The 25,866-nt window shown below is 40.8% G+C and overlaps 1 protein-coding gene across 1 annotated transcript in view; it reads left to right on the forward strand.

The window, feature by feature from the left end:
* The window catches only part of FAM81A (family with sequence similarity 81 member A), a 54,003-nt gene that overhangs the window by 17,673 nt on the left and 10,464 nt on the right, over nucleotides 1-25,866 (forward strand). Inside the window, exons 3-5 of the mRNA XM_049613718.1 lie at nucleotides 6,081-6,199; nucleotides 22,053-22,182; nucleotides 23,682-23,788. Coding sequence (XP_049469675.1) covers nucleotides 6,081-6,199; nucleotides 22,053-22,182; nucleotides 23,682-23,788 — 356 coding nt within the window. The remainder of the gene's footprint in view (nucleotides 1-6,080; nucleotides 6,200-22,052; nucleotides 22,183-23,681; nucleotides 23,789-25,866) is intronic.

Consider the following 25,866-nt stretch of genomic DNA (forward strand, 5'->3'; position numbering starts at 1 on the left):
ACACACACTTTTTTTGGTTATAAAAATAATGTAAGGCCTTTGTGGAAACTACAAAGAGGAAGCAAACATAATCCCACTCTAGAGAATAGCACAGCGTTAATATTCCAGTATTATTTTATATGTATCTTATACACAGCAGGAATCATGCTGTATATTTATTTTGTACCCTTTCTTTTTTCCATGATATTAAACTGTATACATTTTCTCTTATTTTTGTTTTATTATTTTTTAAATGTTTATTTATATTGAGAAAGAGAGAGAACCAGGGTGAGTGGGGGAGGGGCAGAGAGAGAGGGAGAGAGAATCCCAAGCAGGCTCTGCACTGCCAGCACAGAGCCTGACACGGGGCTTGATCCCACCTGCTGTGAGATCATGACCTGAGCTGAAATCAGTAGTCAGATGCTTAACCAACTGAGCCATCCAGGTGCCCCTTTTTCCCTTAGTTTTAGAAGCTCTCTGTGAACTTCTTCCTGGTTGTGTAATAATGTATAAAACCTTGGAAAATACTTGGTGTATCTTAATAGGAAGATATCTTTGTGAGTACATTGTTGCCATTTTTCTTATTTCCTTGATTAATTTTAATAGCTAGAGTTACTGGATCAAAGGTTATGAACATTGTGAATATATTTTGATGGATCGTGTTCCAGAAAGATGTATCAGGAAGGGTCAACTATGCCTTTTTAATTTTGAAATGCTATTTTAGTATTATAAATTTAATACATTTGCTTTTTTAATTGATGAAAATGGCATGACTTTTTAATTTTAAATAGACTTTATTAGAGGAAGTTTAAGTTCACAGCAAAATTGAGCAGAAAACACAGAGTTCCCAGATGCTCCCCTTCCCCAGGGTCTCCCATTATCAATATCCGTGCCATAGTATTGCATTATCATGGTATGACTTTTATTTTTCATTTCTTTGCTTACTAGAAAGACTGAACCTTTTAAAAATGGTGTGAATTATTTTTAGCACCTCTTTTGTGGGTTGCTCTTCATTTCATGTGCTTGGTAATGTCTTGATTGAGAGACAGCTCAGAGGAAATACGATTGGTTATAGCCTTTGTCATTTGTACAGCATCTGATGCAGTGTTTCTCCAGGAGTGCTCTGTGGACCTTGAACATCCGCTGTTCTGGGCCCATTCCCTAGCTTTGGCTCTCCGGGGGTGGGGCCCAGGGATCTGTGTATTTAACAAGCCACCTGGGGATTCTTATGCACCCTAAAGACGTTTAAGAACCCCTGGTCTTAAACCTTTTTATAAACAGAGGTTTGAAACATTACATAGAAAAATGGCCTACTCCTTTCTATAAACTATAACAAATAAGTGTTACTTCCTATTGAAAGAGAGAACACCAGCGCCTTTTCATCAGTGGGAGAGTGTCAGAACCAGATTAGTCAGATCTGAAGGTTTCTTACAAGAATGTGTTCAGATGACTAACATTTTGTCATTCACAGGTATTGTAACTGGTTTGCATTCTTCTTAACAGAGCGGGTTCATTCAGAAAAAGCTGGAAACTATAGCAGAGAACAGATAGGTCTAGCAGTTCCAAATTCCCTTCAGTGAAACATTCTTTTTACTGTCACTATCACTCCGTCTATAGTGGCTGCAACCAGGTTTCCAATGAGGAAAACACAAAATCCTATTTGCTAATTTCTCATTTTTACCAGGAAGTTTGAAAAATCCTAAAAAAATGTATGTAAGCTCAGTTGCCTGCATACTTGAAAAAGAATAGTTGAGAAAAGGCAGCACAAAAACAATTTATGTACATGTCTGTACACAAGCCTGTATGTTATGCTGTGCTCACTGCAAACGTGGCTCCCGTCTGTCACCGTGCAGTGCTATTACAGCATCATTGACTGTGTCCTTTTCTTCCTGTGACTTTTTCCATGACTGGAACCCTATACCTCCCACTCCCCTTCCCCTCGTTTTGCCCATCCTCCTGTCCCCTTCCACCGTGGCAGCCGTCCGTTTGTTCTTTATTTATGGGTCTATTTCTGCTTTTCGTTTGTTCATTTGTTTTGTTTTTCCACTGTAAAGGCTCAGTGAGAAGGAAGGCAGACAGCTATCTGCAAGCCAGGGAAAGGGCTCCCCTAGAACGTGACCGTGTTGGCACCCTGGTCCCGCACTTCCCAGCCTTAGAACTTCGAGAAATAGATGTTTGTTGTTTATAAGCTGCTCAGTCTGTGGCATTTTGTTCTTTTAGCCCCATCTGACTAAGACAGGACACTTAGGAGATCTGGGTGCAGCATAAAATTTCTTTCTTGAACTTAAACCAGAGGCAAGGATGGTTAACTTTTATGACTTGAATTAGTTGCCCACGAGACAAAGTAGAAGAGAGAGAAACATCAGAGCCAAATACGAAGAGAGAGAAACCGTGAGGGAAAAGATGGAAGACTCAGTGGGGACACAGATCTAGGGCACCCAGCATGTGAATAGTTGGAGTTCCAGAAGGAGACAAAGAAACAGATGGAGAACAAACAGTAGCTACATAGAAGAATCCTCTGAGACTACAGATTGAAAAATTCACTGAGTTCCAGGTAGAATTGAATTTTTTTTGAAGTCCACAGTTAGGTACATTCTGATAAAATTGAACTCCGACGTAGAAGAATAAAATCTTACAAGCTTCTAGGCATAAGGAGCCGAGAAACTTACAGAGGAAGAGGCACCAGACTTCCTATCAGCCTCGAAGTTCACTGGGAGGAGGGGCCTTGAGGTTAAGAATTCCATACCTTTCATTTGATCCCCAGCCTTTGGGGTAAGGGAAGGAGGGTTATCAACATGGCAGGGATTCAGAGAGTATGTTATCCAAGCGCCTGATCTGAGGAAAGTGTTAGAGAGTCTACACAGAGACCCTAAGATAGGGGGAAAGGAAAAGGAAGAAGGCAGAGGTCATCAATGATCCGTAGAAAAGACCTATGTTATTTCATGTAAGTAGAGGTTGAGGAATGCTTGAGACTGGGTAACAGAAGTACTGAAAAAAGGAGAAAAGATTATTGAAATAAAAGAGACATTTTACAAGCAAAAATTTTAGTTCCAGCCCAGTTAGAGGTACCAAGTTATTTTAGCAAAGCATAACTGGGGTGAGGGAAGGGCAAGAGGGGAGGAAAGTAAAATCCTTCCTGATAAACCACCTGCGTCGGAGGGTGAAGGAGGGTGGGCGTGAGGTGTGCTGAGTGTTTCATACCAAGGAGGGGGGAGCCGTGCAGGAACAGAGCCTGGAGTAGATGTGTGTGGTTATGGACATGGGGAAGGGAAGGGAGCCATTCATAGAATAGCGATGTCCAGGAACATTCCCCAGTCAACAAGGGGAGGGAGGACATTGGATGGTAACCTGGTTAAACCTATCAAAACAAGGAAAAGGAGCAAGGAAACAGCAACCAGAAGCAGCATAAATCATAAATATAAAGTGAGATGAAAGGTCAAATGTAAACACAAAGCAGTGTAGTGTCATGACAGAGAGAGCACAGTCTGTGGAGCCAGAGTTCCTAGTTCAGATCCCAGCTCAGTCACTTATTAACTGGCTTTGGACAAGCTACTTAATATCTCAGAGATTTCACCTCCTGTGAAATGGAGATAATAATAGTATCCACTTCGGAGGGTGTTGTGAGGATAAATGGGTTACTGTAGCTACAACACTCAGAACAGCGCGTGCTGTGCTAGACCAAGCAAGTATTTGCTTTATTATTTATAAAGTATAGTCACAGTGTTAATATTAGGTAAGATGAAACAACATTAAAAGCATTAAATCAGGGGCGCTTGGGTCGCTCAGTCGGTTAAGCGTCCGACTTCTGCTCAAGTCATGATCTCATGGTTCGTGAGTTTGAGCCCCACGTCGGGCTCTGTGCTGACAGCTCAGAGCCTGGAGCCTGCTTCAGATTCTGTGTCTTCTGCTCTCTCGGCCCCTCCCCCACTCATGTTCTGTCTGCCTGTCTGTCTCTCTCTCAAAAATAAATAAACATTTAAAAAAAGGCACTAAATCAGAAGCACTAAATTATTGTGTAATGGTTAAGGTCACTTGTATCACAAATCTGTATGTGTCAAATAAAATGGTGGCTAAATAAAATGAAAAGTGTTAAAAATGTAAGGAGAACTTGATGAAAATATTTTACAATGGAGGAATTCATAAAACCTCTTTCCCAGATGGAGCAATCTGCTAGACAAAAATAAATAAGATCTAGAGAAAATGAATACTGGAATCAGCAAACTCAATCTAACAGACGATATTGAACCTTTTGTTCCTTGAATAGTTTTTTTGCATGGAACATTTAGTAAACATGTGCTGCAAAGCATACCACAATACATTCAAAAAATTAAGTATATTCCAGACCATATTTTTGATCCCAAGCCAATAAAGTAGAAATAAATAATGAAAATGATGGGGCGCTTGCCTGGCTCAGTTGATAGAGCGTGCAACTCTTGATCTTAGGGTTGTGAGTTCAAGCCCCACATTGGGTGTAGAGATTACTTAGAAGTAAAATCTTAAAAAAGTAAATAAATAAATAAATAAATAAATAAATAAATAAATATGACCAAAACACTTAACTGCTTGAAAATGAGGAAACACAACTCTAAGTAATCCTTTAGATACCTAAATATCAAAAGATCAAAGAGGAACACAAAATGGAAATTAAAACTAATAAGGAAAGCACTTCACACTCAGTCTATGGACACAACAGATACTGTTCTAAAAAAAAAGTCTTTGTTATTGAGGAACTTAGTACTCCTATTTTAAAATTACTAAAAGAAAGAGTAAAACCAAAAGAAAAGCAAGAAAAATTAAAAAATACTTAAGCTGGCATTAAACAAATGAGAAATTTTAAATGGTTGAAAAGAAAAGGAGGTAAGGAATCAAGAGCTTTTTCTTTGCAAAGGGGAGAGAAGGTGGTGTTGGTGAGGGGAGTGTGAGGGACAGAATGACGGTGGAGGAAGGGAGGGCAGAAAGGAAGCCATGTGCGAAAGAATAAGGAAATATTCAGAAGGAACATTGGTCTCTTGCGACCTAGGACTCCGGTTCTCCTGTCTGTCTGTCTGTCTTTCTGACTGTCGTGCTTCAACTCATCTTCTTTGCAGAGTGGTTACAGGGAGGGTGGGTTTTGGGGCCAGGCTGCTCGGTCAGTCCTGACTGGTCACTTGCCGTCCGTGTGACTTTGGGTGCATCATTTCATCCTGAAACACCGGGGACCCCAAGAGTGTGGATTTGGTACATGCTCAGTAAACACCAGGGGTGTCCTCACCATCCCCACCGTTCCTTAGACCTTAGACTTGCCAGGATGGCTGCTCCGCCAGGCCACGCGGTGTTGGGGCACCTGCTCTCACTGAATGCCTTTCCACGAGACTCCGTTCTGCTATTCCAGCAGAAGTACTGTCATCAGATAAGTACCGTAAGAGGATCAGCATTTGCTGTCTTGGCTCTGTGCTAGGCATTGTAGGTGCTTTTTGCACACCGTGTCACGAAACATTTACTGTGCCCTTAAGAGTACAGTCACTTAACAGATGTAAGTTTCCTTAACAGAGAAGGAAAAGGAAGCTCAGAGGACTTGACACATTTGCCCAGGGTCATTCAGCTAGAGGAACTGAATTTGGACATGTTTGTCTGACACCCCCTGCCCAGCCCTGTCCTTGCTTGGTGTTGATTTATTACTTCCTGACCAATTTAGGGAGTCTTCGCCTAGAGCAATGACTATCAAAAAACAGCCTGGAGTGGTGGAAAGAGCTCTGAACTGTAAGAGCAAGAGTCCAGGGACCTAGTCCGAGCTTTGCCCTTTCTTGCAGCGTGGGGGGCCGGGGAGGTGGTGAGGGGCTCTGTCAAGTCATGTGGCATCCAAGTCTCAGTGCTTTTACTGGCAGATGAAGGGACTGTGTGTGTGTGTGTGTGTGTGTGTGTGTGTGTGTGTGTGAGATCTCTGAGGTCTCTCTAAGCATGTGTAAATACTTTCTGTACACGTGTATATATCAGGTGGCTGTCAAAAAGGAGCTCTTAGGAATGGAGTTAAATGTTCTTATTTTTATCAAAAATATAAAATGCTTTTGTGCCAGCATGTAAATTCTCAGAAGACCCTCTTAGTGGTTTTTTGTGTTGCCCAGGTACTCCAAGAGCAGATCCGGGCCCGGGACAACATCAGCTACGGAACTAATTCTGCCTTAAAGACTCTGGAGATGCGTCAGCTCTCCGGTTTGGGAGACCTTCGGGGGAGAGTGGCAAGGTAGGTGGTCAGGTGTTTGGGACTGTACTCACCGAAAGCTGTTTTTCATCAACTTCATTTTACAAAGTATATATTCACAAAGTCCCAAAGCAAATTCTTTGCGTTCTTCTAGTACATTCCCTCCTTTGCCCATAAAAATCTAAGGTAGAAGTTCCACCTGATTACGAGCATGCCACGATTTCTTATCTTGGAGTTGTGTTTGTGGAAGGAAATGATGGGAGGGCTCGGCTGACCTGTGTAATTTGGCCGGGTAATAATTATGTTTACTGTCTCCAGTAATACAAAGTTGAGACTTACATTTTGTATGTCTCTTTTAAAAATGTCATTTCCCTTGTAATTTATTTTTTTATTATCTTCTGAAAATTTTGGTCTGTGATAGATTGGAAATTTAGAGAAGATCTTTGACCTCAGGTAGTACAAAAGATGCTGTTCCGGCCCCTTTCTCCTGAAGGAGCGCTCCGTGCACCAGCACCATTGGAGTCACCCCAGAACTTGTTGGAAATGCACGATCTTTAAAATATTTATGGGCCTCTTCTGCCCTCTGCTGCTGTTAAGAGTCAAGCACAAGTCTACAAGGGGAGCTGTGGAGCCAGTAAACAATTCGAATCAGGCTGAGGTGAAAATGAGGCTGGTCTGTAAAGGGTGAGACGGAAGAAAGAACAGGAACACGGGATCCAAGACCTCTTTGGAGCAAAGGAGAGTAGTGTTGGGGGATCTGTGCAAGACCACACACGAAGGACCTTAGATGCTGGGCATGTGTGTTTCGGTCTGCTGGGTGAACATCAGTCTTATAGCAGATGGCCCCATAGAATGAATGGAGGCCTAGTTGCCACTCTTGTGTGGTTATCTCTTCTCATTCGGGTCAGCGCCAGTCTTCTTAGCGTGCCCTTTAGAGATGAACCCCCCACTGACCTCCTTATCTCTCTCGACCTTTGCACTGTACCTTTCGTCAGTAATCAGCTACTTGTTAGTCCCTGAATGGGTCATGCTCTGCCATCTCTGTGCCTTTGCACGTGCTTCTTCACCCACCATGCCTTTCCCCTTTCTTTTCTAACTTCTAATCAGACTTTCAAGTTCAGCTCAAATGTCACCTCCTCCAGGAAGTCTTCTCTGATACCCTACTCTCCTGAGCTCTCCAAGCATTCTGTTCTATTGAGTCTCTCTACTGTTTTCAGAGTACATTTTTATTTTTGTAACCTACATGCATAGAACAGTCTCTGGAGAGCAGTAGATTCTCAATACATATTTGTTTGGATGAATTAATGATCTAGAAAAATTACTGTAATAGGACTGAAAAACTTGACGTCTTTTTGTGGAGATTGGCTTAACAGAAAGCCCACTCTGTGAGACCTCCCAGAAGAGTGAGAAGTTAGAAGGGCTTCAGAGCTACAGGGCAGAATAGGGACTTGTGGAAGATTTTGAGGATCTGCCTATGCACTTTAGTTGCAGATGAAGATTACGTGAGGCCAGCTATGTACGAGGCTTAGCACAGGGCATGGCATGGAGTGAACACAGAGCAAGTGGGAGCGTTTGTGAATCTCAAGGGCAGTGGCAGCGACATTATCCTCATGAAACTGTTCTAATGACCAAATGGAGAAATGACTTTGAACTATTTTCAGGAATTTTACATTTTTCCTGTGCAGTTTCACATTCAGTTCTTTATGCAGTACGTTCCTTCCCTATAGCAAATACTTTTGCAATGAAACAATCACAAACGTTTGTTGTGAGCACCACCTATTTTCGCTTTGTTTTGTGGTTCTACTGGTCTTTCCCCTGGAATGCTAATAAGACTTTGTTGGAATAAACTTGTGTGGAAAAAAAAAAATCTTTGGCAAAGTTTTGGCTTTCTTGGATTGAATTGGAGGCGTATGAACGTGCTAAGTGATGGTCTTAAATTACTAGGTTGCTATATTATTTCAGGTTTTATTTTATAGTGTTTATGGATCCACCAGTGATGCCCTTGGTAGGAAGCTGGCCCTGATGCTCCCCCTTGTGCTTCTCTGTGGAGGTGGGGGGCACCCTCACCCCACTAAGAGTGGCATGCTCTGAACAGACTTTCTTAAAGAGTTTCCCATTTCTCCCTAAAGCAGAGCTCAGGGAGGCCAGCTTTCCTCTTCCTCCTGGAACAGTGGGTCCGTTATTTGGCCTGTCTTCTTCATTTTTCCCAGTGCTCAGCGGCCACTTCCATTCCTCCTTGAGGTCTGTTTTCATGGTGCCAGAGTTTTAAAGGAGAAATAGCTATATACTGATGCAGGTGTGCAAGTTCCCTCCAGGTAAGCAAGTCCAGGTGCAAAGGAAGAAAATGGATAAATTAGACATCATCAGCTTAAAAAATCTTTGGCTCTTTTAAATAATGCTGTTATGAACATTCACAGACAAATTTCTGTGTGGCCATATGTTTTCATTTCTCTTGGATATATATATATATACCTAGGAGTATAATTGTTGAGTAATGTGGTACTCTATATTTAACCTTTTGAGGAACAGAACAGCCAGACTGTTTTCCAAAGCGATTGCACCATTTACAACGCCACCGGCACTGCGCAAGGGCTCTGATCGCTCCACGTCCTCACCAACACTTACCTTTTTGATAGAGCCAACCTAATGGGTATGAAGTAACATCTTGTTTTTGATTTGCATTTCCCTAGTGACTAATGGTGCTGAACACCATTCAGTGGGCTTATTGGTCATTTGTAGATCTTTGGAGAGCTGTTTATGCAGATCCTTTGCCCATTTTTGATCTGGATTAATAGTCTTTTTATTATTGAGTTGCAGAAGATCTTTATATATTCTAGATTTAATTCACTACCAGATACCTGATTTGAAAAAGCTTTCCCCCGTTCTAAGGGTTTTCTTTTCATTTGACTGGGTCCAATTGGTTCTTTTAAAAAATGATTACTGTCTCTTTGTTGATATTCCCTATTTGATGAGACATTACCATTATACCTTCCTTTACTTTTTTTTACAGTTTTTATTTATTTATTTTGAGAGAGAAAGGCAGAGAGAATCCCAAGCATATCCGTGCTGTCAGCCCATAGCCCTGTGCGGGGCTCCAAGTCACAAACCATGAGATCATGACCTGAGCCGAAATCAAGAGTGAGAAGATCAATCACCTGAGCCACCCAGGCACCCCATACCTTCCTTTACTTTTTTAAATCATGTTTTCTCTATTTCTTTGGGCATCCAGTGTTTATAATGGCTGCCTTAAAGTCTGTGTCTTTTAAATCTGACATCTTTCCCTCTCACTGCCAGTTTCTTTTGCCTGCTTTTTTTCTGTGTTTAGTTCATATTTTCTGGTGTCTTTGCTGGATACTGGATACTGACAGCTCCTTCCCTCTGCTTGCTTTGGTTGGTTGTTTGTTCAGTGACTTGGCCGGATTGTTTAGAGATGTCTCTATCTCCGGCAGTATGAAGCATCTAGTGCACGGGTGCCCTGTGATGTCAGTGATCTTAGCAAGACTCTCTCTTTTCCCTGATCTTTTAAAAAATTTTTTTGACAGAGAGAGTGAGAGTGAGTGTGCTCACTTGCCAGGGAGGGGCAGAGGAAAAGAGGGAGAAAGGAGGCTCCACACCCAGCAGAACCTGACGTGGGGCTCGATCTCACAACTGTGAGACCATGACCTGAGCTGAAATCAAGCGTGGAACGCTTAACCGACTGCACCACCTGGGGGCCCCTCTTTCCTTGATCTTTTATTAAGCCGTCTGCCTCTACAGGTATCACGTCCAGATCTTCATCGCCATTAATTTCTGGCAGATTGCTGTACAGGGATTGTTTCTGACAATACCCTGGGACATAAATTGCTCTGGAGTCTGATTCAGTTAAATTATTGCCAGCCCTTAAAGGCTTAATTATGTATATATACAAGAATTATTATATGTATAGGTAATTATAACATGGAACATGAACAACTTAATGTTTTAAATGTCACTGCCTTTCTGGGAGCCTGGGTGTTAAGCAACCGACTCTTGATCTTGGCTCAGGTCATAACCTCGCGGTTCATGAGATCGAACCCCCCCTCAAGCTCTGTGTTGACAGTGTAGAGCTTGCTTGGGATTCTCTCTCTCTCTCTCTCTCTCTCTCTCTCTATCTCTCTCTCTCCCTCTCCCCCTCTCTTCCTCTCCCTCCCTCCCTCCCTCTCTCTCTCCCTCTCTGCCCCTTCCCCTTCTCATGCTCTCTTTCTCAATATAAACAAATAAACACTAACAAAATTTGTTTTTAAGATTTATTTTTGAGAGAGAGAGAGACAGAGACAGCATGACTGGGGGAGGGGGAGGAGCAGGAAGGGAGGGAGACATGGAATCTGAAGCAGGCTCCAGGCTCTGAACTATCAGCACAGAGCCCGACTCAGGGCTTGAACTCACAGATCGTGACCTGAGCCAAAGTCGGACACTTAATCAACTGAGGCACCCAGGTGCCCCTAGGTAAATATTTTTTTAAAATAATTAAAAAAAAATGTCACTGCCTTTGGTGTGCTATGCCACCATGTCATAAACTGTAAGAGATGTTTACTTTAAGCCTGTTGTCTGGTCAGGTCTGTGGCTAGACCTTTGGTACTCTGTTAATGAACTTCTGACCACCTCTTCGCCACTGATCTGGTAACCAGATGAAAAGTTATTCTGCCACACAATGGCTACAACCAAGAACTGCACCTGGGAGATAACAGTTATCCAAAGACCTGAAAAGGGAAATTTTGAAACGACTACATTATTGGTTCATTTATAACATAACAGGATAAAATAGGGCAACTTGTCAGATTGATTGCAAATTCTCGTTTAACTAAAGCTGTTGAGCCATGCACACAGCTATATTTAGAACTCTGAGGCTGTCTTTTATGAGTGTTTTTTTTTGAAAAGACAGGAACAGTGTCGTTGATTCAATATTAGCTGAGGTAGCAATATAGCTTCCCCCTTTTTTCTTATTTATTTATTTAGAAATAATTTGCAGGGTGCCTGGGTTTCTCAGTAGGTTAATCTGACTCGATTTTGGTTCTGGTCATGATCTCACAGTTCGTGAGATCAAGTCCTGTGTGGGGCTCTGTGCCAAAAGTGCAAAGTCTGCTTGGGATTTTCTCTGTCCCTCTCTCTCTGCCCCTCCCCCCTCTCAAAACAAACAAACAAACAATTTGAAACTTACAGAAAGTTTGCATGATTCACCAAGTGTTAACATTTCGTTCCATTTACTCAATTCTTTCTTTTTTTTTTTGTTTTTATTTATTTTTGAGAGATAGAGAACAGAGCATGAGGTGGGGAGGGACAGAGAGAGAGAGGGAGATACAGAATCCAAAGCAGGCTTCAAGCTCTGAGCTGTCAGCACAGAGCCCAACATGGGGCCTGAACCCGTGAACCAGCGAGATCATGACCTGAGCCAAAGTTGGGCACTTAATCAGCTGAGCCACCCAGGTGTCCCAGTTCTGTTCTTTCATATGTAATATTTTTATGCAGCATTTGAGAATAAGGATAACTTTGTTTTTAACATAAGAAAACCAGAGTTGATTTCTTTGTGTATGCTTTCTGATGGCAGGCTTTGGTATCTTACCTTGCAGGCCTCCCTGCCCTCCCCACCTGCTTTGTCCCCTAACTTATAAAGGTACGAAGATGAAGTGTGTGGTATTAAACAGTCAGAAACATTATGAAATATGTAAAGTAGAGAAAAAAATTAAGTTCACCAGCCCCTTGCTCTGTTTTATTCCTTACAGGTAACTAATATTAACAGCTTGATGTCTGTCCTTTCAGACTTTTTCATACATAGTTTTGAGGTAATAATTTATCATTGTAGTAACATGATGATTTGCAGCCTCACAATCAATTAACAATCACAACAGTCTGATTTTGATTTTACAAAGTATTACATATATTATTCTGCAACTGAAGTGTTCGCACATAACAGTACATTGTGGGCTTTCTTTGAGTATATGCATAGTTCTAGTATACTGCTTACTTGGGTATGGAGTATCCTGCTACAACTGTGTGCCATAATTTATTGTATTTAACTACTAGTTGATGTTAATGGAAATTTATGTTGTAGTATTTGTGTTTCCAAGTGAGAAATAATACTGAAGCCAAGCCAAAGCTAGGGAAAATCAGTGAGCCATGAACTTCAGGATAATTTCAAGATCTTTCTAAATAACTTTTTCAAACAGAGTCCATCCCTCAAACAGCTTTTCAAAGATAATGAAACTGGTCGGATGTAGTGATACCTGACAGTTCCTACCCAGTAAAAGCTGTGTTTGGACTGGAAAATAAAGCTTTTGTATAATATTTTTGTATTTCATGGTATGTTAAAACCCATGATATCCCCAAATAAGATTTAAATAATATTTTGCTAAACAGTTATGAACTCAAAAAAGAAAGGTCTTTATTTGGTGTTGGTTTTACCATCATTTGTGAAGTGAGGGATGATTTAAGACTAAAGGAAGTAGTATGAATCAAGTACTTTGCACTGTACAGTAATTTTCTGTGTATTCATCCATTCACAAATACATTCATCCGTTCACAATATCTGTTGGGCCTCTTCTACATGTAAGGCAATGAACGGGGCACTAGGGTTTTCGTGATGAAAAAGGCAAATGTCGTCCCTCTGTCTTGCTGTTTATATTCTGTCTAGGAGGGGACACAGATGTCAAACAACTTAATGCCAAATAGTTATTTAATTTCACTTGTTATTTGAATAATTTATTTGTAGATGTTTGGAGTTTTATTTTTTTAATATTTTTAAAGTTTATTTATTTCGAGAGAGAGAGAGCACGCGCGTGCACACACACAAGTGGGGGAGGGGCAGAGAAAGAGGAGGAGAGAGAATCCCAAGCAGATCAGGACAGTGCAGCACCCTATATGGAGTTTGAACTCATAAACCATGAGATCATGACCTTAGCTGAAGTCAAGAGTCAGGTTCTTAACTGACAGAGCCACCCAGGTGCCCTGATATTTGGGGTTTTCTATAGAAATCATATCATTTGCAAATAATGATAATTTTATTTCTTCTTTTCTGATCCTTGTATCCTTAGTCTCTCTTTCTTGTCATCTTACAATGGCAAACCCCTCCAATACCGTGTTAAGTAGATGTGATTGGCGGCATCTTTCTCTTGTTTTTTACTTCAATGAAATTATTCCATTGTTTTTCCATTTTGAATGATAATTGCTCGTGTTATTTTTTTTAACATAGATTTATCAGATTAAGTTTTCTTCAATTCCTAATTTACTAAGATTCTATGAATTTGTATTGGGTTTTCTCAAGTATTTTTTGCATCTGTTCAAATCTTTTGGTATCCTTCCCTTTTGATCTGTTAATGCATACTTAGCAAAATGGCTAGATATATTAATATACAAAAGTCAGTTTCCTTACTATTAAACAAAACATACCAAAATGAAGATACCATTTAAAATAAAAGCAGAGAATATAAAATAACTAGGCAGAAATCTAACAAAAATTGCTCAAGACCTCTAAAGGGAAATTTTTTTTTAAATTTGATTAAGAAATGATAAGAGGGGCACCTGGGTGGCTCAGTTGGTTAAGCATCCGACTTCGGTTCAGGTCACGATCTCATGGTCTGTGGGTTCGAGCCCCACGTTGGGCTCTGTGCTGACAGCTCAGAGCCTGGAGCCTGCTTCAGATTTTGTGTCTCCCTCTCTCTCTGACCCTCCCCCGTTCATGCTCTGTCTCTCTCTGTCTCAAAAATAAATAAACATTAAAAAAAATAATAAGAAGAAAACATAAGTAGAGATAGATATTATATTCAAGGGTAGGAAGTCTTAATATTTCTGAAGATATCAATTCTTTCAAATTAATTTTTAGAGTTAATGAAATTCCAGTTAATATCCTAACAGAGTTTTACATTGAACTTGATAAAATGACCTTAATGTTTATATGTAAGGGTTAAGAGTGAAAAATATCCGGTACACTTCTGAGGATGACCAGAGAGGGGAGAATTGCCCTACCCGATAGCAAGACTTGTTGTGAAACTCTATGTTATTGGCTTAGGGGTAGAGAAAGTGAAAATGGAATAAAATAGAGCATGCACAAATTGGACTGTGACCACATATGTGTGGGACCTTGGCACATGTCATAGATGGCATAGCAGATCAGTGGAGAAAGGAGGGATTGCTCATAAGTAAAGCTGAAAAATATATATTATACATATCAAAAAAGAGTAATTTCTTTTTACCTCCTACCAGATACAAAATCAGCTCTGGACGGGTAGAGGGCTTAAGTGCTAAAAATAAGACTTAAAAATTTTTAATAGAAAAATATAGATGAATATCTTTTAGATCTTTCGGTAGGGTAGAATTTCTTCTTGACATAAAAAGCATTGATGGATTTGGTTATATTATAATTTAAAACATTGCTCATCAAAAGACCCTTTAAAGAAGAAAATTAAATGTTACAAACTGAGGACGATATTGGCTGGTAAAGGGTTAGTGCTAAGAGCATTTAAAGATTTCCTGCAAGTTAATAAGAATAATGCAAACAACCCAGTGTAACAATGGGTGAGAGATATGAATGACATTTTACCAAAGCAGAAACATATGTGGTCAACAAACATGTAAAGAGATTTAACTTCAGTGGTTGATGTTGAAATGAAAATTCAAAACACAAAATATTTTTTTTTCACCCAGTTGATTGGCATCTGAAATGTCTGAAAATAAGCGTTAGAGAGGATGTGGCTTCTTACAGTCTCTTATTCCTTGCTAGTGGGAGTATAAATTAGTAGAATCTGATCTTACCTCCCAGTGCTGAACATTCACATACTCCATGATCCATCAGTTTCTGCCTGAGAGAAATTCTTGTATAAGGGGTCTTGTTAATAGCAGCATCATTCACAATAGAAAATACTGAAATAACCCAAAGTGCCCATCAATGATAGCATGAACAAATAAATTGTAACAAACAACAGAATATTATTCTATTGTCAAAATGAACCTCAGTGCTGTATGGCAATATGGATGAATCTTAGCAATATAATAGGTGGAAAAAATAAATACCAAAATATTGCATATGACATAATGTCTTTTTTTTATAAGTTTGTTTATTTAATTTGAGAGAGACAGAGAGCCAGTGGGGTAGGTGCAGAGAGAGGGAGAGAGAGAGAATCCCAAGCAGGCTCCACACTATCAGTGGTAGAGCCCGATATGGGGCTTGAACCCAAGAAACGTGAGATCATGACCCAAGCTGAAACCAAGAGTCAGACACTTAACCAACTGAGCCACCCAGGCGCCCCTGATATAATGTCTTTTGTAAAAGTTAAATTCAACTAAAACATGCATACATATACTTTTAAGAAATGCATGCTAAGGTTGTCTGGGTAGCTCAGTTGGTTAAGCATCTGGCTTTTGATTTTGGCTCAGGTCATGATCTCACAGTTGCAGAGATTGAGCCCCTTCCACGCTTTGCTCTGACAATGCAGATAGAGCCTGCTTAGGGTTCTCTCTCTCTCCCTCTCTTCTGTTCTGCCACATTCGCATTCCCCCTCTCTCTCTTGCTCAAAATAGACTTAAAATTAAAAAAAAGAAATAGCATGCCATCATATATATACACACGTATTTGCATATATATGTACTTACATACATGCATGTGTATATGCAATTAACTGTCTTTTAACATTTTATTTTATTTTATCTTAATTCCAGTACAGTTAACATACAGTGTTATTTAAGTTTCAAGTGTCAATATACTGATTCAACACTTCCAAACATCACCCAGGGCAAGTGCACTCCTTAATCCCCATCACCTATTTCATGCATCCCTCCACCCACCTCCCCTCTGGCAACCACCAGTTAAGAGTCTGTTTCTTGGCTTGCCATTAATCAATCGTCTTAATAGGAAAACAAGGGAATGATGACACAGGATTCAAAATGCTTACTTTCATGGGAGCCATTACTCAAAATAATTAACTGAACAAAGTGAGCCATGCTTGGGCCAGTGATGAGAGTATATTATGAAACAAGAGTATATTATGGAAGATATCCAAAATAATAACAATAATAAGTTTTAATCGCAAGTCAGTGAAAGATTTATGTGAAGATATCCAAAATAATAACAATAATAAATTTTAATCGCAAGTCAGTGAAAGATTTATGTGGGGCGTTCTCCAAGTATGTAACTGGTGTGTCTCATCTGGGTGCTCTGGGAAGGCTTCCTTAAGGATGTGACTTGCGTGCTTAGCTCTGAGGGTGGAATGGTAAGTACCCATGTGAAGAGGTCAGGGAAGAACATTCCAGACAGGAAACAACATGGGTCAGGCTTGAAGTGGGAAGGAGTGAGGTAAGTTCGAAGCCCTGGAATATAATCAGTGTGACTAGATGAAGAGGGGAAAAGGGACTGAGGTGTGTGAGATGTGGCTGAAAGTTAGATGGATAGGGAGCAACCCTTGGGGGGCATTTTAAAGGATTTTGGCCAGTATTCTAAAATAGTAGCAAGTTAAACAGCAGGCATTTATACAGATAAAGAATTGTACTTAGTTTGTTTTTTTTTTTTTTTGTTTTTTCTTTCCTGAAACTTTGTTTCTTTGGGGCTAATACCTAGATTGAAAGGCACATAGAAATATATTTATGTTTCAAAATTTGGGGCATATACTGCCAGGTTGCCCTCTAGAAAGCTTGTAAAATGTATTTTTCCACCAGTAGTATGTGATATAGCTTGATTCTACAAACTTTCTCCAACATTGGGCATTCACATTCAAAAAAGATTTCCAATACAGAAGAACAATGGCATAATTATTGCTTAATTGTATATATCGTACTATGAATATTGAAAATATTTAAATGCATATATGCAGTTTTGTCAGATTATTTAAAATATTTTTTAAAAATATTTTAAGTATTTAAGTCAATATTAAAAAAAAATTGTTCCATTAATTTTTTTCCTGTTACTTCTGAAAAGGATTATAGCATTTTAACAACATGACTGAGCTAAACAAGTTGTTCAGCCTCAAGTAAATGTGAGTTAGTACCAAGAAATGACTTTTATTTTTATTTTCTTGTTTTTAAAGAGGATGTTTATTTCTTTATTTTTTTAATGTTCATTTAATTTTGAGAGAGGGAGAGATAGAGCACAAGTGGAGGAGGGACAGAGAGAGAGAGAGAGAGAGAGAGAGAGAGGGAGACACAGAATCTAAAGCAGGCTCCAGGCTCCGAGCTCTCAGCATAGAGCCTGACACGGGGCTCAAGCCCACGAACCAGGAGATCATGACCTGAGCTGAAGTTGGACACTTAACTTACTGAGCCACCCAGGCGCCTCCCAAGAAATGATTTTTAAAAGACTGGAATAATTGATCTGGTAGCTTACTTTCTTCAGAGTCGACAATAACTTAAATTTACCAATAATTTTCTCAGTTTGCTCACCATTGTTTCTTGCATCCCACTCCTTCCTGTGGGTGCTCTTTTTTTCTAAAGATTTTATTTTATTTTTTAATGTTTATTTATTTTTGAGGAAGAGGGAGAACATATGCACAAAGGAGGCAGAGAAAGAATGGGAGACACAGAATCTGAAGCAGGCTGTAGGCTCTGAGCTGTCAGCACAGAGCCCAACGTGGGGCTTGAACTCACAAACTGAGATCATGACCTGAGCCAAAGTCAGACACTTAACCAACTAAGCCACCCAGGCACCCCTAAAGATTTTATTTTTAAGTAATCTCTACACCCATCGTGAGGCTCAAACTTACAAGATCAAGTGTCATGGTCTCTATTGACTGAGCCAGCCAGATGTCCCTGGGTGCTCTTTTCTTTTTGCTGAAGTACATGATTTAGTGACTCTTTCAGTATGGGTTTGTGGTCAATACATGTCTTTATCCTTGCATGTTTAAATCTGTGTCTGTCTTTATTTTGCCTTTATCCTGGGATGATAAGTTATTTTTCCTCACTCCTAAGATGTTTCTCCACCCTTCTGTCTCCTTGTTTTGGGGACTTCTCAATTCCTCTTTCACTGATGTTGGCATCTCTTTATTTGTCCTCCTTGTCTCTTACCTGTTTTTTCATGTTTCGCATCACTGTCTTTGCTTCCTTCTGTGTGAGCTCTTTGCTACTGTCTTCAAACTAACTGACCATCTTCAGTCAGGTCCAGTCTAGAATTTGTCAGGTCTGTGAAGACACTGTGTAGTTTACTTCCAGGATTTTCCATTTTTCTCTCATCCACTTGTTCTTCTTTTCCCTCTGCCTGTTTTTGTTTAATAATTCAGAGTTCTCGTTATAGATATTAATCTGTCTTCGATTTTTTTCAGTATCTTAAACATATTTATTTAAGAACTCATTTGGTCCAAGTTTTTAAAAATGTTTATTTATTTTTGAGAAAGAGGGTGGGGTGGGGCAGAGAGAGGGGAACAGAGGATCCGAAGCAGGCTCTGCGCTGACAGCAGAGAACATGAGACAGGGCTCGAACTCATGAACTGTGAGATCATGACCGGAGCTGAAGTCAACTGCTTAACCCGCTGAGCCACCCAGGTGCCCCTCATCCAGATTTTTGTTTGTTTTTTTTTTTGGTTTGTTTGTTTTTTGAGCTTTCCATAGCTGGTAGGGCCCCACACAGACCTCTGGTTTCAGTTACCCTGGTTCCTGTGTTCTGTCATGAGTGTGCTCCTGCGTGCTTCCTGAGTGGAGCCGGTTCTTGCCCCTCTTGCCGCGTGGGAACTAAAGCTTCTTCTCGCTTCTGCTGGTTTTCAGATATAGAGCCCTTCAAGCTCCCAGCACCGGCCGTAGCAAAATATACGCTTTGCTCCATCTCCTGCACCATCTGTCTGCTTTCTACTTTCCCCCATACTTTTTTTTCCCTCCCATTATTTTTTGTCCTTGTGGATTTATACCTTTTTAAAATTCATCTGGAGTCATCTTGATAGGTTTTCAGGAGGGAGCCAAAATAAGGGCACGTGTTCAGTCCACCATGTGTAACCGACAGACCAGGTAGTAGTTTTAATTTGCAACATTTTCGTGCAAAATGATTAGTAAATCAGTTAAATCTTATTGCTTATTAGAAAGCCTACAAAGCACTGGAATGCTCTTTAATCTTTATTCATGGCTTATATACTCTAGATCAATATTTTGTTTTTTAAGCTTGTTGCAAATATTTTGTATGACTTAGTCAGTGAGATTCTTTTCAGTGTCTGAGTCACTTAGGGAACAATTTAGAAAGCTCGTTGAGGCCTAAATGCAGATCTACATCTTAAAGAATTCATTTCTGGTGCTTTTAGGAAGATTGCAGACCGCTGATTTACTGAAACTGGGACCTGTCACTGGCTCTGTCTTCAGTCTATGTATTTATAATGACTTGTTCAGCAAGTTCCCAATCTTCTGAGCTGATTTGTCTGATTTGAGGGATAATGAACAAGAACAAAATGTCAGATAAAATCTCCACCAATAACAGAAGAAAATATACATGTAAGCTGAATAGGCTTTTTATAGTGGTGGCATAAGAATCTGTTTTTAAATTTCTGGATTGTATGGTATGTGTACTGAAGAAAAAAGTTCCCACTATGTCTTCATTTTGTATAATTAGTATGTGACACATAGTGGCCATTCTACAAATACTTATTGACTGAAAGAGTAAATTATGGAGTGGGGTTCCCACTGTCGCCTCTCTGCTTCTGCTACCTCTTGCCTTGAACCTGACCTAACTTTCATGACAGTGACTCTAACCCACATTTCTCTAGCTCTGGATTCCTTGTAGTCCAGCCTCATTTCTGCTTCATGGGGACCCCAGAGAAAGATGGTAGGATAGTGCATATTCCATAAAATTGGAACCCATTCCTTGTACATGGCCGTTGATGAAAATATTTTCCTTGTGTAATTATTTTTCTGATCAGAAAAATTATACATACTTATTGCGGGGAAGTTATACAATTTAGAAAAGAATGAAAAGTAAAATAAAAATCACACATGATCCAAAGATAGCTGGTTAATATTTTGCATGCTTCCTTGTAAAATTTTATATGGATATATGACTATATGCATCAAGGTTCGGTCAAGAAGACAGAAACCACTCTAAGTATTTTAGCAGGAAGGTATTTAATCCAGGAGGTTAGAGCTTGCATAGCCTTTGGCAGATTTAAGCAAGCAAAGTGAAGGAAACTGCTGTTGGCTTTCAGGAAAGTGGGATGTGCAAGAATCACAGAAAGGAGCCATTGAAAACATCAGCTGCCTATAACATGGGAGTGAGTGATTTGCAGGAGTGTGCCTAGAAGTGGCTGTAAACCTCACGTGTGCAGTTTATCCCATGTCTGCCCATCCCTTCCAGGGGAACATAAGGGCTTCTCTTCCACCTCTCTGTATAAGTAATTTACAGTTATTTACAACCAGCTGCCAAGGTTGTTTGGGAAGTAACAATTTTTGGGCCTCTGCTCCCTTGATACAGAGAACATTCACAAGGAGCACAAATGCTCTGTCAGTTTTGTTTCATTTTTTAATTTTTTTTAAATGTCTCTTTATTTTTGAGAGAGAGAGAGACAGAGCGTGAGCAGGGGAGGGGCAGAGAAAGAGGGAGACAGAATCTGAAGCAGGTTCTAGCCTCTGAGCTGTCAGCACAGAGCCCGACATGGGGCTCAAACTCACAAACCATGAGATCGTGACCTGAGCTGAAATCAGACGCCCAACCAACTGAGCCACTCAGGCACCCCAAAAATGCTGTGTCAGTTCTGAGCAATCCAAATATATGACTCGTTTCCTGTTGTCACCAATCCTCCAATATGTTTCTTCTGTGTCTCTCGCCATTAATCATGAACATCTGGCTATTTTTTATTCTAGGCAGATACATTGTTTGAACTTCTGCCAACTGTGGGGGTTTCCCTTCCTTAACACCCTTGAGATCCACTCCCTAGTGGGCTTTTAAGTGTCAGTAGTCTACTTCTGGAAGGTGTCGGCATATTGACACCTTTCGTAAACCAGGTCTGGCTTTTCCTCCGCTGGTCCACCTGGTCATCAGGAGCTCCTCAAGAGGCTGTATGTGTGAGTTAAAGGAAAGTTGGCAGAAGCAAGAGTATATGCCACAGGAGTGTGGGCTCATGCAGTGTACTTATGCCTTTGGGACCTATTTAAGCGTGATGTCTATGCTTTTCTTCCCCATGAAGATGGAGCACTGCTCATATGCCTCCCTTTATGGCTTGGTGCTCAGGATGGACTGGCCAGATTGCTTGGTCACTTAATGTCCCGTGCTCAGGAACGAATTTGCCACCAGGGCCCAGCAGCAAGCCAATGGCTACTTTTCAGAGCGGGATGATTGGGTTGGAACGGGGCTGACTTAGTTTCGTATTCCTAGGGAGCTATTCTGTGAATTTCCTACTAGGGCTCGACAGAGGCTTCGCACACGGCTTCTCTGCCACAGATACTTTGAGCACCATTGGCACTGCCAAGCTGTGAGGTCCAAGGGACTGAGCAGCCTACACTGCAGCTCAGACCCGCTGCACAGCCTTTTCGAGCTCTGGACCCCACTCAAAGCTGACTGTCTTGAGGCGATTTGGTAAAAGGTTAGGAGTAGTACTTTCAAATGTAGAAGGAATTGCCTTCACGATCCAAAGAAGGCCCAGAGAACTTAGAGGCGTGGAGGTGGCACTGAAGAGTGACAGACCCCGTCTGGCACACTGTATAGGCCTTCTGTAATTGGGCTCTTACTGCATGTACAGTTTTATACTCATGAGCATTGTAAAGCCTTTGCTCCTTTGATGGTGACATCCCTACTCTTATTAAGCAGCATCCCTGTGGTTTAACTTAAAACCCATAACGAGGGCAGCTCTCTATATTCATTTGAACCTCTGTGGAAAAGAATGAGTCAAAGTACAGTTTCTTTGAGTGGGGTTGTGTGTTTGAGTATGTCAAGGAGCTTCAGTGCTTGTTTTTAAACTTCACTCAGAGTTAGCTTTGTCGTTTGCCTGGACAGGTGTGACGCCAGCATAGCCAGACTCTCTGCAGAGCACAAAACGACTTATGAGGGGCTCCAGCACCTGAACAAAGAACAGCAAGCTGCCAAACTTATCTTGGAAACAAAAATCAAAGACGCAGAGGGGCAGGTATGGCCTACTTCAGGTAGCCTTTTAAAAGGAGGTAATTTGTTCTTAGCTAAGTAAGAATAACATGGTGATGAGAAACCAGCCGGGACGCCTAGCACATGCATATCTTTTCCTCACTTCTTCTTTCCCCCTGTTTCAGTGCAGTGGCCCTTCACGGGTACGGCAACCAAAGCGCCAAATTTTTTGGTAGAGTCCTAATTTTAAAGGTTCTTTTCCCTCATTCCTAAAACAATTAGTATATTCCAGAAATTCTAAATTATGGCTCCAAAACTACTTCGTGCATAGGTAAATGATCAGGCATTCTGTTATATGCCATGTCCCCATTTTTGGTTCAGGAAATAGTTACTGTCCTGGGACTCATGTTACGTGCTACCTCATCACATAGTCTTTGGTGGGAAAGGATTCAGACAAAGGTAGAGGTAGGCTGGCCGGTGAATTTTAGAGTACTCCACCTTGAAACACAGATCAGTTTTATAAAGCATAACTTTTGGCATTTCACCATTTGCTTTTTGGCCACTTAAAAGCTTCCCTTTGCCATCAAGGGGCCTGTCTTCTAGGATTTGCCCCACAGTATCTGCCCTACTTGCTGTTCTTCATGCAAAGAGGGACCATTCCAGTAAAAAGGGGCACCTGGTCAATTTGCTGGAGTAAAAATACTTGTGTTCAAAATACGTTCAGTAAAGATCTAAATCTGCTTATGTGAAGGACACAGATATTCTAAAGCCACCAAAAAACCCCCACAATAAAACAAAATTCCAATAGTTTTTTTTTTCGGTAATTCCAACAGAATTACCACAACAGAAAATAAATGCTCAGCAGATACTAAGCTTCTTGGTGGCCGAGCCAAGTCGGATGCATATAGAAATCTATAGAAGGAGACATACTTTTTTTTGTTCTGGATCTAATAAATACTTGTCCCATGAATCTGTGAGTGAGGAATATCGAACACCGTAATTCCTGAAGAAACTAAAGACATTTCATATAGGACGAGTTTCTATTAACTTTTAGTAGAAAGACCAGGGAAAGGGGTGGGTGGTGGGAACAAGGAGTAGGAGGGATGGAATTTACAAATTATATTTTCTGGTGACTTGACTTGATACGGAGGTAAATCTGGGACCTCAAAGGATTTTGCAAGTGATAAGAATTCCATTCTCTATGTCTAGCAGCCACATTAATGGTAGAAATCCCAAAGTAAACATAACTGTATTTTGTGCCAGCAGGTGGAAGTAGTGGTCCTGGGCAGAAACTAGGCTTGCTCATCAGAGAACTATAAAGTTAAGTACTCAGAGCGTCATGGATTTTGGCATCACTCCTGGTCTTGATTTCTGATGAGTGTGTATGATAGAAAATGGAAGTGGAAAGATGAAGTGAACTGCTAAAAGAATATATTAAATTATATTGAATCTTAATGTCATCGACTAGAATATAGCTTACCAGATGTTATCTGAAACTACCTCTAAAGATCATATGTGATATTACAAGCAAGGTTTCTTTCCCAGATTTCTCAGCTTTTGAACAGAGTGGACTTGTCGATATCAGAGCAAAGCACCAAACTGAAGATGTCCCACAGAGACAGTAACCACCAGCTGCAGCTTTTGGATACGAAGTAAGTAGTCAGCTTATAAACATTTTTTTTGGTTCGAGTTCTTGATAACCCTATTCACTAGGACAGTTTTTTTCCTTTTCATTTTTATTTATCACATAAAACAAACTGAAAACAATAATGGAAGTTAAGAGGAAAAGTTTCCTTGTAGCATGTTGCCACTTTACATTCCTTCTTATGGTTTTTAGTAGTTGGATAATTATCTATTCATCCAGTAGATATATAGTGAGCACTGGCCTAGTTGCTAAGGATCCAGAAATAAAGAAAAACAGACTCTGTTCCTATCCTTGTGGAGTTTATAGTCTAAGGAGTTGATGAGCATTAATCAAATAGTGACTTGAGTGAGTGTATGCCTTATTATTACTAATGGTTGCAATTGCTTTGAAGAAAAGGTGCATGGTTGTGGTAGGCTGAATGATGGTCCCCCAAAGATCACCATGGCCCAAGCCCTGTGAATATGTTACCTTATATGGCAAAAAGGGACTTTGCAGATGTGATTAAGGATTTTAAGATGGGTAGGTTACCTTGGATTACCTCGTAGACCCCATGTAATCCCTAGAGTGTCTGTAAGAGGGAGACAGGAGGGTCAGAGTCATGAGAGAAGGTCACGTGATAATGGAAAAAGAGACTGGAGCCTCAGAGATGCACTCTAAGGATGAGGAAGGGGCCACAGACCATGAAATACAGGTGGCCACTAGAAGCTGAAAGAGGCAAAGCAATGATTCTCCTCTGAGAGCTTCCGGAAGGAACCACTTCTGCTCACACTTCAATTTTAGCGCAGTGAAACTGATTTTAGACCTCTGACCTCCAGAACTATGAAAGAATAAACGCATTGTTTTAAGCCATCAAGTCTGTGGCAATTTGTCACCACAGCCACAGGAAACTAATACAACGAATGGTGCTATGAGGCCTGGTTGTGGGGCCTCCTTCCTGAGGAGGTGATGTTTGAAGTAAGAGCTGAAGAAGAAATGGGATTCACTAGGTGAAGAGTGAGGTAAGAACGTATAGGATGGAGGAGTATGGCATACAAGAAGCTGCAAGATGGCGAGGGTGGCTGGAAGAGAGATGGAGGGGAAGTGAGGCCTGGGGAGGAGGCAAGCCGGCAGCAGGGCCTTGTAGACCATACGCGGGGTTGTTGTCTCTGGCTGTAGTGCAGTAAGGACAGCCACTGAAGGGCTTGAGGCAGATGGGGTGATATAATAAGATTTATAGTTATTTTTAAATGGCCTTGGTGGCAATCAGAAAACAGTGGGGCACCACAGTAGCTCAGTTGGTTGAGTGTCGGACGTTGGCTCAGGTCACGATCGTGAGGTTCAGGAGTTCGAGCCTCACATTGGGCTTTTTGCTGTCAGCGCAGAGCCGGCTTCTGATCCTCTGTCCCTCTGTCTCTCTGCCTGTCCCTTGCTCATGTGTTCCTTCCCTCCCCCCCCCAAATAACTAAAAACATTAAAAAAAGAAAGAAAAAAAAAGAAAGTGAATCAAAAGGGACCAAAGCGTGGGGCGCCTGGGTGGCTCAGCTGGTTAAGCGTCCGACTTCAGCTCAGATCATGATCTAGCGCTCAGTGAGCTTAAGCCCTGTGTCAGGCTCTGTGTGGACAGCTCAGAGCCTGGAGCCTGTTTCAGATTCTGTGTCTCCAGAGACTCTCTCTCTGCCCCTCCCCTACTCACACTGTGTCTCTCTCTCTCTCAAAAATAAATAAAGATTAAAAATTTTTTAAAAAGTGGGGGGCAAAGCAGAGATGGGAACATCATCAGGTGGGGGCATTGCTGCAGTAGTGTAGGTGGGAGAGGTGTGCACTAGGGTGATTGTAAACTATCTAGTCAGCACCCTATGATGTGTTATACTTTCCCATTTTGTTATAGTAACACTTTGAACTGTACTTGCCCACAGTGAAACTCATCATCTGCCCTTCTACTCAGTCACAAAACCATACATCTTCTCCCATCATGAATCTTCATGAGCTTGGCATTTTCCTGCCTAAGCAGAGCCAGTCATCACTATATATGTTTGTGTGTGTGTGTGTGTGTGTGTGTGTGTGTATTTGACTTAATATATTGTTTAACAATGATTTTAGTGTGGA

Source organism: Panthera uncia, assembly GCF_023721935.1.
Source record: "Panthera uncia isolate 11264 chromosome B3 unlocalized genomic scaffold, Puncia_PCG_1.0 HiC_scaffold_1, whole genome shotgun sequence".
Lineage (NCBI taxonomy): Eukaryota > Metazoa > Chordata > Mammalia > Carnivora > Felidae > Panthera > Panthera uncia.